Genomic DNA, 13,606 nt, shown 5'->3' on the forward strand with positions numbered 1-13,606 from the left:
TCCAAAATTAATAGATCCGTTAATTCCAAATTTGGGGAATAGGGCTTGAGAACGGAGTGCCTTCTCTGAACCGCGACTTCCAGGAGCTGCGTGGTGTGTTCGGCCCTCGCACCTCCCGCTGCCTCGCACTGAATGCAGAGGTACCGTGGGAAGGACAGAAGGGCCTGTCTGGATCGCCTCAAGGATGTCACGGGGCAGGCAGCCAGACGCAGCCAGGAAACTTGCCAGCACAGGCTGCCCTTGCCTGCTTCCCGAGGCTGAGAGAGAGTGACTGGCCCAAGGCCACCCTGCTGGCTTCGTGACCAAGGCGGAACTAGAACTCACAGCCTCCCAGTTTCTAGCCTGATCAAAGAGGCTGCCTGAGAGCCAGGCAGTTGTAAATACTGATTCAGAGCAGCAATTGTGGATCACCTGGAGATCTTCCATGTGTCCAGTCCCCTTTGGAAATGATCCGGGAGGTGCCCGTCGCCACATCTGATGGCCACAGATTCTGCAGATGGTGTTCGTGCGTGTCAGCAAAGTATTTCCAAGGACGGGGCGGTTCTAAAATACAGTTAAAGAAGATGCTGCTTGGTATGCTTGTAGCTCTGCTATGGCAGTGTCAGTCTGATCGGTGCTTTCCCTTCTTCCACAGGTGTATTACTGTCGCTCTTTAGCGGTAGCCTTCATTGAACACACCGTTTTACAAAGATACCACAGCCACGTGCACAGTCCCAGCACACCCGCGAGCCTTCAGCCGGTGCTGAAGCTTATTTGCTCACTCTACGGGACCTGGTCTCTGAATAAGCATGCGGCGATGCTCTATCAGGGTGAGATTGGCCATGTGTCTCCTTAGGAACTCTGTGACCCATAAATGTTTGTCCTAAAGCGCTTAGAATTCATCTCATCGGCCAGCCCACTTAGAAATTAAGATGCCCAATTGCACCATCTGCTGATCAACCTAAAATATATCACACGCTTACAGTTTCAGCCTCTGTGCTTTTGCATTATAGTCTTAGTCATAACCCTTCTAAATATTTCTCTCCGATAACTGAGCGTAAACTTTAAATCTTCCATTCTGCTACTTAAGCTGTTTATGGGTTCCCTGAGTAGAATCGTGGCCAAATGGAGCTCTGGGTCAGATCAGCAGGTTAACCTGCTGCTTGCCTGCATGGCTTGACCCTGCTTCTGAAAGCTCAGGACGTAGCGGCCCAGAGGAGCTGCTCCGCAGGCCCAGCGTTCCCTCCCCCGCGGCAGGCTGTTAACAAGGGCCGTGCCCCGCTCTGGAGTCAGGACCCCTGAGCTGTTGCGGGGGGTGGGGCAGCCAGGTGGTTGTGGGCAGAGAGGAAGCCCTGCCCGCTCAGGCCCCTCCCTGCTCCGAGGCACCTTCTCCAAACCGCCTCCCCGTGCTGCACGTCTCCACCAGGAGCGTTTCCTCCTCACCCTGTTCACCTTAAGGGCACTCTAACGGTTGTCCTCCTCCGTGCACAGAGACACTTTTGAACTGGGTCAGGTCCTGCCCTCAGCCCGGGAGGAGCAGCTTGCAGACCTGCTTTCTCTTGCGGGGGGGGCGGGCGGGCAGCAGTTGGCAAAGTCTTAGGGTCACTTCTCGCCTGAAGGAAGAAAGTTCTGTCCAGAGGTCTGGCCAAAAGACCCTGGCGATACTTGGGCGGAAGCTCCGAAAGTCCTCTTCAGGCATGTCCCTCCCTTACCCCCGGGCAAAGCTGCTGCTTTTGAGCCTGGCTGCTTCAGCTCACCCCCCACCCCACCCCCCGTGGCCGTTCCAGAGCGCATTTGAGGCTGTTTGGTGAGACGGGTGGGAACGCCCACGTTTTAAGACGGTGCCTCTCAAAGGAACGTCCACAAATTCAAAAGACCTGGCAGAATTTTGGCTCAGCCGAATAACCTTTGGTCCTAAGGTCCGGTTCCCAAAGCCATAGGCCCTGCTTCTCAATTTGGAGAAACGTTCTTGTGGCCAGGGAGCCCTTCTGTCCCCCCCTCCCCCCATATCGCTTGCCTCTCCCATTTTCCAGTTAGCCGTAAATCTGGACCTCTGAAAGTTAGGGGGCCTGGCTGTTGTCCGCCGGACCACGTTTGTCGCTAGCCCAAAAAGTGCCACGCTCCCCAAGCCTTGTCTCCTTTGCTCTGGGCCCTGCTGCTTGGCTCCCCTAGAAGCTGGGCACTCTGTCCTCCCTCCCCACGGGGAGGGGGGATGATTATCTTTATCACTATCGTTGTTACTAGATTTTTATCCCACCTTTTATTGTGGCAGTGGTGGGGAAAACAGGAGGGGGGAGTATCAGGTCCTCAAGATGAGTTGACCCGCATCTGTCTGTTGGCCAGCTCAAGGTGACAAACAGAAGCCGGGCCCGTCTCCTGCTCCCCTTTCCACGGCAGCCACGCGTGGGGCAAACTGGCACTCAGAGGCTGAGCTTCAGCTGCCTTTCTCAAAGCTGGTGGGGAGGCAGAAGCGATTCTGCCAACAAGCCTTCTACTTGGGAGAGGCTGTTGCTTCCCCCGGTTGCCGCCGGTCCCCCGGTTGCCGCCTGCTGGGCGTCAGGCGGCCCTTGAAAGCGTTAATGCACAGAGAGGCTGGAGCAAGTTGGCTCCCTGGGCAGGAACGAACCCTGCTGAGTTCACCGTGGCTTCTTTGCACATGCTGTGGTCCAGAGTATCCTGGACTCAGAGCCCCAGAGCATTGACCCGTCAGTACAGCAGAAGGGTCAGTTTACCTCAGAAGTTACTTCTGCATATATCTAACGGGAACTTAAATCTCAAGCGTGCTTCAGTGTGAATGACGTGCTTCATTCTGAATTTGTTATCACTGTAAATGCATTTCAGGTGGCTACATTTCAGGTGAAAATGCCGGTAAATTGATACAAGATTCCGTTCTAGAACTTTGTTCAAAGGTATGGACCTAATACTTTGTAATATAAACTTTAAGCTCAAACATCTGGATAAGGATGTAGGGCATTTACTTATCAAACTTGCAGAAGCAGCACAATAAGGAATCCATCAGAATGAAGGTCTAGGCCGATTTGGGGTGGGTTGCGGTCAAGAGGGAATAATCCGGCACGTGTGACGGAGGCTCCTTCCTGCCGAGGAACCCGTCCTGCCCGCTCCCACTCCAGTGCAGCAGGGAGCTCCTCCCCGCAGACAGACGTTGCCTCTTGGCCTCTTTCCTCCTCGGCAGTTTTTAGCAAACTCTCGTGTGTTCTCGCCCCAGAACAGAAACCACTGACTTGACAGCTGGAGATATAGCCCAGCAGTTGGCCACGGCATGATTTTTTTTTCCTCCCAGGAATGTTGTGGAAGTCCTTCACGCTCCCTTTAAAACAGAAACTAACTGCAGATCCAACTTGAATATGTATTTTGGGCATTCCTTTTCCCTCCCCGTTTTGCCCAAGATTCTACCCTCTTACATAATGCACTATTTGAGATCTTCTACACAGTTTGTATTCCTGGGCTGTCCAGATAAATGTGCTTTTATACAAAAGGCTGGATTCTTTTTCTCCTGGCCTTCACTTATTTATTTATTTTATTTATTTGTCATATTTCTCTACCACCCAACTCGTATTACAATGACTGGGCGGTTTACAGACAATTAAAAAAAGAGGAGTAAAATGTCATTAAAACAATACAATATGAATATATATCAATATCAATATAAAAGTGTAAGATAACTAATATAAAATTCAAGATAGCAAATAGTGATGCTATCATTGGCCCCATCGAGGAGCCATCCACCCCCATGATTGGCTATTGCACTACTGCTCTATTAGAAGGATCTTGCTCGAGCTGTGGCTGATTTTTGAAAGCTGTAAATATTATTGGAAGTGATGCGCACAGAGATAAAAGGCCTCCCATTTGAAAGACAGTAGATTTAAAATTGTGAAAGTCATCTGATTTGGGAGGGAATACATTGACTTTTTCAGAATTGGCAAAGGTATTGAATTGGGCTCTATGTCCTACTTTATTATTTACTGTATTGTATTATTTGATTTATTCTATTTTAGAATTAACAAATACCAGCTCAACAAAGCTTCAGCATTTTCACACCAAATCTTGATTGGAGTCTTGACTGGGATTACTGACATCTCAAAAGTTTGTCAACCCAATCAGATTTCAGTGGGTTTTTAAGAGTACGGGTGTTAGGTTCACAATCCATAGCGTAAGAAAGGACTTCTGCTTTTCGTATCCTGATCCTCCCTGTGTTTAGCGTCAGTGCATGACCCCAAGCTCTGTCCTCCCCTTCCACACCCTGCCCTCCCCAGCCAGTCACAGCCCGCTCTGCTCCCTTTCGTAGGGGGACATTTGGGTTCTTCGAGCCAAGACAAGTCACTTCCTGCCTACCTGGCCCCAGCTGCATTGTCCCATTTCAGGATCCTTTACCCAGTCTGGAGAGACCCTTTGGAGCTGTTTTCGATCCCTGTTGGATTTTACTACCCTCAGGTCATTCATGGAAGTATGAAGCTAAACTTTGTCTATGGAGTTCTCTGAAATAAAGCAGATATGGCCCCAGCTTGAAACCTGAGGCTGGGCAGCCGTTTGCCCAGCCAATCACCTTGCTCTTCTAAGGTTGCTGCTGTCATGGACTCCTCAGTGCAATGCCCAACTTCTCTTCTCCCTTCCTCTCTCTTTCCCAGCTGAAGGACGAGGCGGTGGCACTGGTGGACGTGGTCGCTCCCCCTGATTTTGTTCTTGGTTCACCGATTGGCAAGGCCGATGGAGAGGTAACCAGGTGCCCTCCTTGGGGACCAAGGAAGAGTCATCTTCTGACAGGATCTTGTTTTCTGAATTGCATTGCAGAACTTTAGAATGGCATCCCAATCTCTGATACTTAAGGCTGAGTCACTCTATTGTGGCAAAAAGGCTCAGAAGCAAAAAAAAATGTTGCTTTTTGGAAATGTTGCCTCCCAGGGAATTGCAGCTGGTCATGACCTTGATGTAAAGGTCCTCCTCCTTTACGGTGCAGCACTGGGTTGTACCATGAAACACTTACCAAGATGGACCTCCAGGGAGGGGCTGATGAAGGACTGCCATCTTCACGAGGCTCAAGGGCACAGAGCAGGCAACAGAGGGGCCTTCTTGGTAGCCCCATCTTACGAAGTGCCTCCCTCCCAAAAGTGCCAGTGGCTCCAAGCCTCCTTGCTTTCAAGAAGGAAGTTAAACCCAGGAAGCTTTGGCATTTGTTTGGCTTTATTATTGAATGTATGTGCCACCCAACTCCCAGCCACTCAAAATTAACCCATAGTTGTTACTGTTTTATAGAATTTACATGGATTGCAGCATCTCACAAACATTAAATCCATCGACCAAATTATGTAATAATTAAAAATAACTTTTTAAAGATAACATATCTATATTTTATAGATACGTTATCTTTAAAAAGTTATTTTTAATTATTACATAATTTGGTCGATGGATTTAATGTTTGTGAGTCATAATATGCTTCTTGCTTTTTTGGTACAATACACAGAAGTGATAATATTCTAATACTTGCACATTAGATTCTGGTTCCAATTTAGCATAACTATTCTAATGCCATTTTCAAACATTATTTTCAAACAATATTTTTTTATTTTGTTCAGCAGTTGTTGCTCAGCTGGTGGGTTAGAACACTGCAAGGTGAGATGAAATTTGTAGGAGTGGGAGGGTCCCTAATTTTCATTTGTTTTGTTTCCTTTTTGAAAAAAGGACATAAGTGGAGGTGAACAACCCACAACTAGATTCAAAAGAACATTTTTACTTTCAATAACTGCAGTGAAAAAAGAATTCTAGCAGCCACACCTTTTCATATAACGTATTTGCCAGATTTCATTTATTGTGATTCCTCCAGGAAAGAAGCAGGGAAGGAGATAGTCCACATTGCAGATCTGGATGAAGAGTAGACACTGGGTTGGTTGGTTGGTTTTTTTATTTGATCATTTACTGTTTAGGGTAAGGGGCATTGTACTCAGCAGAGACTCTAAAAACGTTGAAACCTACTGCTTTGACTGAAATTTCTCTTGTTTTCTGTTACGTTTTTCCAGCTATATAAAAACCTATGGGGTGCAGTTCTTCAAGGCCCAAAGATACTGGAAAGACCATCCTGGTGGTCAGAATTTTGTTACAATAAACCTGTCATTGGTAAGTTGAGGTCCAGAATGTAAACAGAAAAGAACGTCAAAACTGCCTACAAAGGAACTGTCTAATTAACCTTAATCTGGATCATGCGAGGGAAAGGATCATGTTCAGTGAAGGTGTTCCTGAAAGAAGACACTTTGAAGCTTTGAAAAAGCAGCCAAGCACCACAGTGCCTGCCAGTGGAAGCTCCTTAAACCTGCCTCTCATCTGCTTTCAGAATGATTGAACATCCCCTCTCCGTCAGTTCAGGATGCCTGAAGATTAAAATCCAATTGCTTCTTGAACAATAATCTGTTAACTCTGTTAAAATAGCTTTCTGTCCATAAGTTAATGACCATGTTGAAAGCCAGCTGCTTTTTCCTTAGATTCCAATTTAAATACTTGCATTTGGTCCACATGATTAATGTAACCTTGAAGGGAACATTGAAGGGAATCAATCGAAGTGAATATTTGTAGCTCAGGGTTGAACTGTGGAGCCCTTGGTGCTCTCTGAGCCTGGTTGTTTTCTTGCAGACGCTTCATTGCCAGACTAGGCAACATCTTCAGTACGAACAGGGAGAGGGCCTTGCTCTTCGCTTATATACCGTGGTTTGTCCAGCTTGTGCTGGTGGGGGTGTTCTCTCCTTGGGAGTTCCTTGATTGGGCTGCTGTTTGCTGCTTGGTTGATTGACTGAGTTAACAGTTCCTTGATTAAGGTATCATGTACCAACATTATATTATTATATTATATCAAACAGTACATGATACCTTAAATCAAGGAACTGTTAGCTCAGTCAATCAACCAAGCAGCAAACAACAGCCCAATCAAGGAACTCCCAAGGAGAGAACAACACCCCCACCAGCACAAGCTGGACAAACCACGGTATATAAGTGGAGAGCAAGGCCCTCTCCCTGTTCGTACTGAAGATGTTGCCTAGTCTGGCAATGAAGCGTCTGCAAGAAAACAACCAGGCTCAGAGAGCACCAAGGGCTCCACATTGAAAGGAATAAAATAAGTAGCAGCCCAATCCTGTAGCATGCAGGGCAGGTACGCTTCAATTCCTCGTAGCCGCCAGTGTGGAAGGCTTTTTTCCTTTTTTAATACTCCACATGGTGTTCATTTTAATAAGGTTTTAGGACAACCAATGCTGGAGAGAAAGCCTTGAATGTATCCTCTTTCTGACATCCCGCCTGCTGTATGCCTGGAAGACTGGTGAGGAAGAGGACACTGCCTGCAGAGAGGAAGGAAGGAAGGTGACTGTGACGCCCTGGTGGTGGATCTTGCGTATCTTCATCAAGGTCATCTTCCTTCCCCTCTCTGTTGCTGGTGAGATGTAGGAGGCTTTCCCCGTTCTGCAAGTCCACCCAATTATTGCCTCATAAAAAGCCTCCAGTTAGAGGCCTTGGGCACCGTCAACCCTTAATCACCTCCTTTCTTTTATGAAAACCAGGTTCGTTCTAGCCAGGACCAAGATCAGGAAGAGTCCCTGACCTTAACCCTACCTGGAATCAGTGTAGGAAAGGGAACGATTTCTGTTTTTATGCATTACAGAATCCCAGGGTTGGAAGGACATAAAAGGTCATCCTGCCCAGTCCTGAATAAGCATCTGAGCAAAACTGCACCCTCTTGATTTGGATTCCGGCTCCCGCCACCCATAAGGTTAAATCCTGCCGTCCAGGTCAGGTTGCCTCAGCTCTTCGTTGCCATGTATGTCTGCACAGAATAATAAAAGGAAATTACGGCATTCGTTGTGTGTTTGGGATGTCCCTCCAAATTCACAGCAGTTTTCAAACAGTCTAGCTGTCTGGTGCAATGTACGAGCACAACAGTACCCACAATAAGATCTGAAAGAGAAACATCTACAGCAATAGCAGTGCGACACTCGTGGCGAGAACGGAAGGAGATACTAATTCTGCAGTAGACAGCTGCGTTACCAGTGGTCCTCGCTGCCACCCTTGCAGGACCTCCCTGGTCCCCCTCCACCGTTACCAGCCGGGCAGGGCTTGACCACCGAGGCCTCTCGGAAGCAACGTGGCTTTCAGCATGTTTGGAGGGTCATCCCAAGAGACCGCCCCGCCCCATGCTAGGGGAGCCGCCACAGAAACCTGGACTCTGGCTTCTGTGGTGGGGCAGGTGGAGGCAGCGCTGTCGGGCGAAGCCTAGGGTGGAGGCGCTGGGGCTTAAGCCCTGGGGGAGCAGGACTGCCTCCTCGGTTGCGGGGGAAAGGCCAAGAGGGCAAGGAGGGAGACAGAGAGACGCTGCCCCCTTTTGAGCGTCGGAGCAATGAGGGCCTCTGGGGAGGCTGCGGGAGGTGGCAGCTGGAGAGGGGCGTTGCTGGGAGGGCCCTGGGGTGGGCGCCAGAGCTCCCCCAGAGGGGCGAGAGGGGAGATGTGGGCTGCGGACTTCCCTGGGAGCAGAGAAGTGAAGACCCCAATGGGACGGGCCTCACCCCAAACCCAAGGCAGACGGGATGGAGGAAGACGGCGGTCAGCAGCTAGGAAGGCTGGGAAGAAGACCCCGAGGGAGGTGCATCATGTGCTGTCTATGCAGAAGGACAGCTGATGAGGCTCTCGGCACTCCAGGGTTCCTCGGCCAGGGTCCCATGGCACCCAAGGGTTCCGCGAGAGGCCACTAGGGGATCCCTGGGAGATCACAATTTATTTAAAAAATTATTTCAAATTTGGGCAACTTCACATTAAAGAGGTAAATTTCGTTGTTTTTAGCTTGAGAACACTGTTAATGCATATAGACAGGCCTACCCATGAAACGAATATAATGATTTGGTAACTTCTGGCCTATATTTGAGCCTGAATATGCAGGGGTTCCCCTTTTGAGGCCAGAAAAATATTTCAGGGTTTCCTCCAGAGTCAAAAGTTGAGAAAGCTGCTCCAAAGTCATGCAGCCAATTTCCCTCCCCCTCTCACTGAAAAGCTAAGGGGAAGGGAAGAGGGGGAAAGTGGGGAGCAGGTAGCCATGCAAGGTGCTTCTGTGGGGTGGGGGGCGCTGTTTTCGAATAGCCCTGGGAGAGAGGCTGGAAGCTGGAAAATTTGGAGACTGCTGTAGATAGTTGTTTTTTCATTAGTTCCTGTAAATATACTTGTCTGTAGCAAAGAACCCCCCAAACCCTCCACCGCCTCTGTCTTCAAGGCATGTGCACGAACGCACAGACATGGCTGTAAGAGACCCTCCCTCATGCTTGGCAGCTTCACTGACCAGATCAAATTATTACCACAGACCAGCGGCTCACCCTGCTGGGGCTCCAGATCTCTCTCTCTGCCTAATTCTGGCTCCGCCCCGGCCCCCTGGCTCTTGGGGTTGGAGGTGCGGGTTCCAGCACTGAATAGCCAAATAGTCACAAACGCTTCAGTCCGCGGGGGGGGGGGGGGGGGGCGTGTTGGATTCTGGAGCCTGTGGTCCTCCCCCCCCACCTAATGCCATGGTGCCATGTCCCCGTATTTGCCCACTGCTCAGCTGCAAGCTGAGGGCCTCCTTGGGCATTGGCTGCCTGCTTCCTCAGCTGGCAGTGGAGGGAGCGCCTCACTTGCCTCACCCAGACACCTGGCCAGGTGGGCTTCTCTGCCCTTGGGGAAGGGTCTCTCCATCTGCAGGCAGAACCGTTGTCCGGCCACAGCCAGCTGGAGGCCCCTTTCAGGAGCTTAGTGGTGCATTCAGGGAACTCCGCACACCTCTCCAGAAAATGATTCAGCGCAGATGCTTTTACTTGATGGAGAAAAGGGTTTCCGGTAATGAACCGTGTGGCTTTCAAACTGCTGAGTCTCCGTAAAGACTCAGGACTGGGCTGTGTGCCGCCAGAATGTTCAGGGGTCCTGGCGGACACTCCCTCTACCCCTGCTCACGCCCCTCTGCTCATCACCAGCAGGTTCCCTCCCCAGTTCTGGCCTGCTGAATGGGCGTGGGGAGGGGAGGCTACCAGCCACCGTGGTCTCAGCAGGCAGAAGCAACAGATCCCCTCCTTTCCCTGCCCCGCCAGGGGTGTCCGCAGGGGTCAGAAAAGTCCAGAGAGTGGCTGCAACTCTGTGCTCAAAGCCCCACCCTTTTTTACAATGCGTGCTAAAAGAGGGCAAGGCTTCGATCACACAGGGGTTACGGCTGCAAAGACCACCTTTCAGACACACCCACCTGCCTACCCCGCAGATGCCCCTGTGCCCTACCCTGCCAGATGCTCTGCTCCATCCTGGAAGTTTTATTTTATTTTATTTTATTAATCAAATTTAGTTTTGCTGGGATGTGTCTGGTGCATTTCACCAGTGTGACTTTACCTTCTCTAAAAATACAGTTGAAATAATTCAAGCACTAAAAGTGCTCAACATCCAACTCATTGTTCTCATAAACGTCTAATAGTGTGCTTATGTGGGCACACGGCTCCAGTGTGGCTGTGAGCTGTCTTCTAAATTTAGGTGCTTTTCAGTATGCTACCATATTAAATCCAGCTGCCCAATTCTACTTGTGCTAGGCTCCTGTCTTATATTAGTGATTAATTTCATAGGAGGATAGTGACAGAGAAAATTTCCTGGGGAAAAATAGGCAAGTAGTTTTCCCAGCTGAATTATACGCATCCAATGTTGATATAACTGAATACATATGGTAATGGGCTGTGGGAGTTGATGGAGTTTTTAAAGGTTAATAAAAGAACTCCAAGCAGCAAACAGCAATCTTGCAGAGCAGACGCGTGAACCAAAAGAGAACTTGCACATTAAGCTTAATTACGTTCAGAAATAAATTCAGTCTTCGCATAGTAGTTAGATGAAGAAAAATAGAGCTAGCTTACTTTTATTCAGTAGATCTGTATACAGGTAGGTTCATAGTAGAAAGCACTTAATCATCACTGGATGATGAAAAAGGGGAGAGCTGCATTCTGCAGCACCTCCTGCTTGCATGTCTGCCCATGAGGTAATGGAGATTGTTAATCCCCAAGCCCAAGGAGGAGGAGGAAGTGGAAATCAGGTGACACATGTAACATCCCACAAGCACAATAGAGATACGTCTACTAGAGAAACCCCCTTAGTATGCTTGTGAGACTATGCTGAGTTGACCCCTGATAATTCCAACAGGAGTAACCCTGGGGAAGAGGAGGGAGAGCCACAGCCACATGGAGCCACCCTCAGATAAGAGAAACCTCGGCCTGAAGCTGGAGTGGAAGTTGAGGAAGCATCTCACTCTTGACCCTCCCTGGTTCCCTTGAAGATAAAGGCATTCAGACTTGCAAAGATCCTGTTACTGTAAGCCTGCAATAAAAGTAGCATTAGAATTCATAACTCTGGTTCCCTAGCCTGGGCTGCCTTGAAGGGCTGACATCCACAAGTTTTCTTTCGTTTGATGCCTCCTTCATGTTTTCACCTGGAGGTTCCCTTTGAAGCCTCAGGGCATGACATCAGGGGAATATGTGTTTGCTCAACCTCCCATGGGGTCCAGGCCCTCAGTAACAGCCACTACACTTTACCTGGGGGTGTGTGGGTACCTTCAAGTCAGTGTTGACTCCCTGTGGTTTTCTTGGCAAGATTTCAGCCATGGGTTGCCCTTGCCTGCTTCTTCCTAGGTCTGGGAGGGCATGTCTGGCCAAGGCCACCCAGATGTTTTTTGTGCCTCAGGGAGGACTAGAACTCAGAGTTTCCTGGGTTCGAGCCTGGTGCCTTAACCATGACACCAAACAGGCTTTCTTTACCTAGGACAAACTGGCAGAATTTGGTGCCACTGGACAAATGGACACACATCAAGCACAGGAAAGGCAAAAACCCAACCCTAACAGCAAAATCTTTCACCATCCCAGGACACTTTTTGATTACCTCCAAGTGGCATCCTTGAGCAACTCCTCCATTCAAGCAGGTTATTTTTCTTCAATTTACCTTCGTTTTCTCCATTTTGTACATTGCTACCGCTGAGCTGTCGATCGTAAGGTCGGCGGTTCGAAACCGCACGGCGGGGTGAGCTCCCGTTGCTAGTCCCAGCTCCTGCACACCAAGCAGTTCGAAAACATGCAAATGTGAGTAGATCAATAGGTACCGCTTTGGCGGGAAGGTAACGGCGTTCCGAGTCGTCATGCTGGCCACATGACCCGGAAGTGTCTACGGACGCTGGCTCTAAGGCTTAGAAACGGAGATGAGCACCGCCCCCTAGAGTCGGACACGACTGGACTTTACGTCAAGGGAAACCTTTACCTTTACCTACATATTTTATCCAGCCATGCAGGATAACACATTCAGGTTACAAGGTGCCCAGATGGCACACTGGATTGCCCCAAATGAGAGGAGTGCAGATTCCCAGGAGACCCCCTGCCCGTTCCACAAATTTGCTGCTCTGTTCACTGTGTCAACCTGAGCAAGAAAGAGGTCACCTTGCATGCAGAGAACTGTATTTCTTTCATTGACCTTCCATTCCTTCTCTGCTATTTGGGTTGAGGAAATTCCTGTCAGATTTACTGCAGGATGAAAAGATACTTGTTCTACTCCAACAGAAAGGATCTGTCGTAACTGGCTCAGTTACATCGAGGAGCAGCTGAGGACAATCCTGACAGACAGCGACAGTTGCTTTCAAGGGAATGTACTGGAAGGCACCCAGTTTACTCGTCCATGCCCTGTCAAACTCTCTTGGGCTCAAACATGTTTTAACTCCTCCTTCTCACGCAGCTAAACTCTTGAAGACCAGCCCAATGCCCAAGTCTCTTGATCCTTCAGGACATCACCTCCTGCCGACCAAACCACACTATCGTCCCTCTCATTGACGCAGGAGGCTGGAAAGGATGTTGAACAGATCTTGATAAGGCCACCCTCTGCTGGTGCTAGCGAAATCCTCAGGCTGTAACTGGAGGCCCCACTGAATGTTAATTCTTTACCCCTCATCCCATCTGTAAAAAAAAGAGCCCGACACCAGAAGGAGAAGCGGAACTTCGAACGGGATGAATGGCTGCTGAGCAGCAAAGCAGAAGATTGGGGCGATCTGGAACAGAGCAGGCGTCATGTTGGATCCTATCAGTAATTATGACATTGTTCTGCTACCAAAGACCTGGTGGGGTTACACAGGATTAAAGGGTTACACAGGACTTCTCTCAAAAGGACTTCTAGTGAAAAGGGAGGCAGGCCCAGGATGGCCTCTGTTCTTTTGTCTCCTCCAATTGCTGGATGTCCTGCTTGCACCTTGTGGGACAATCTCAGTGACTTTTTAAAAACAAGGTATGCAATTGCTAATTTTGTATCTATCTTGCTCATCGGTATCTGCAAGCCAAATCAAAGAGGAACAACCCCCTCTAGAAGCCTATTTAGTTAAATTAAAGGTGCCAATAACCCATGACCCCTGCGACTTTAAAACCAGGAACCTAAGAACAGAGAATGAGAAAGAGACCTTTAAGCAACTTGGTCTTTTGTTGTTGTTTATTCGTTTAGTCGCTTCCGACTCTTCGTGACTTCATGGACCAGCCCACGCCAGAGCTTCCTGTCGGTCGTCAACACCCCCAGCTCCCCCAGGGACAAGTCCGTCACCTCTAGAATATCAAACTTGGTCTAATTT

General features: G+C 49.0%; 1 protein-coding gene across 1 annotated transcript in view; it reads left to right on the forward strand.

The window, feature by feature from the left end:
* The window catches only part of ACOX3 (acyl-CoA oxidase 3, pristanoyl), a 39,435-nt gene extending 33,303 nt beyond the window's left edge, over window positions 1–6,132 (forward strand). The window contains exons 15-18 of the mRNA XM_063309816.1: window positions 635–809; window positions 2,821–2,888; window positions 4,626–4,712; window positions 6,012–6,132. Coding sequence (XP_063165886.1) covers window positions 635–809; window positions 2,821–2,888; window positions 4,626–4,712; window positions 6,012–6,131 — 450 coding nt within the window. The 3' untranslated portion in view covers window position 6,132. The remainder of the gene's footprint in view (window positions 1–634; window positions 810–2,820; window positions 2,889–4,625; window positions 4,713–6,011) is intronic.
* The last annotated feature ends 7,474 nt before the right edge of the window (window positions 6,133–13,606 follow it).

This window comes from Candoia aspera, chromosome 8 (assembly GCF_035149785.1).
Source record: "Candoia aspera isolate rCanAsp1 chromosome 8, rCanAsp1.hap2, whole genome shotgun sequence".
Lineage (NCBI taxonomy): Eukaryota > Metazoa > Chordata > Lepidosauria > Squamata > Boidae > Candoia > Candoia aspera.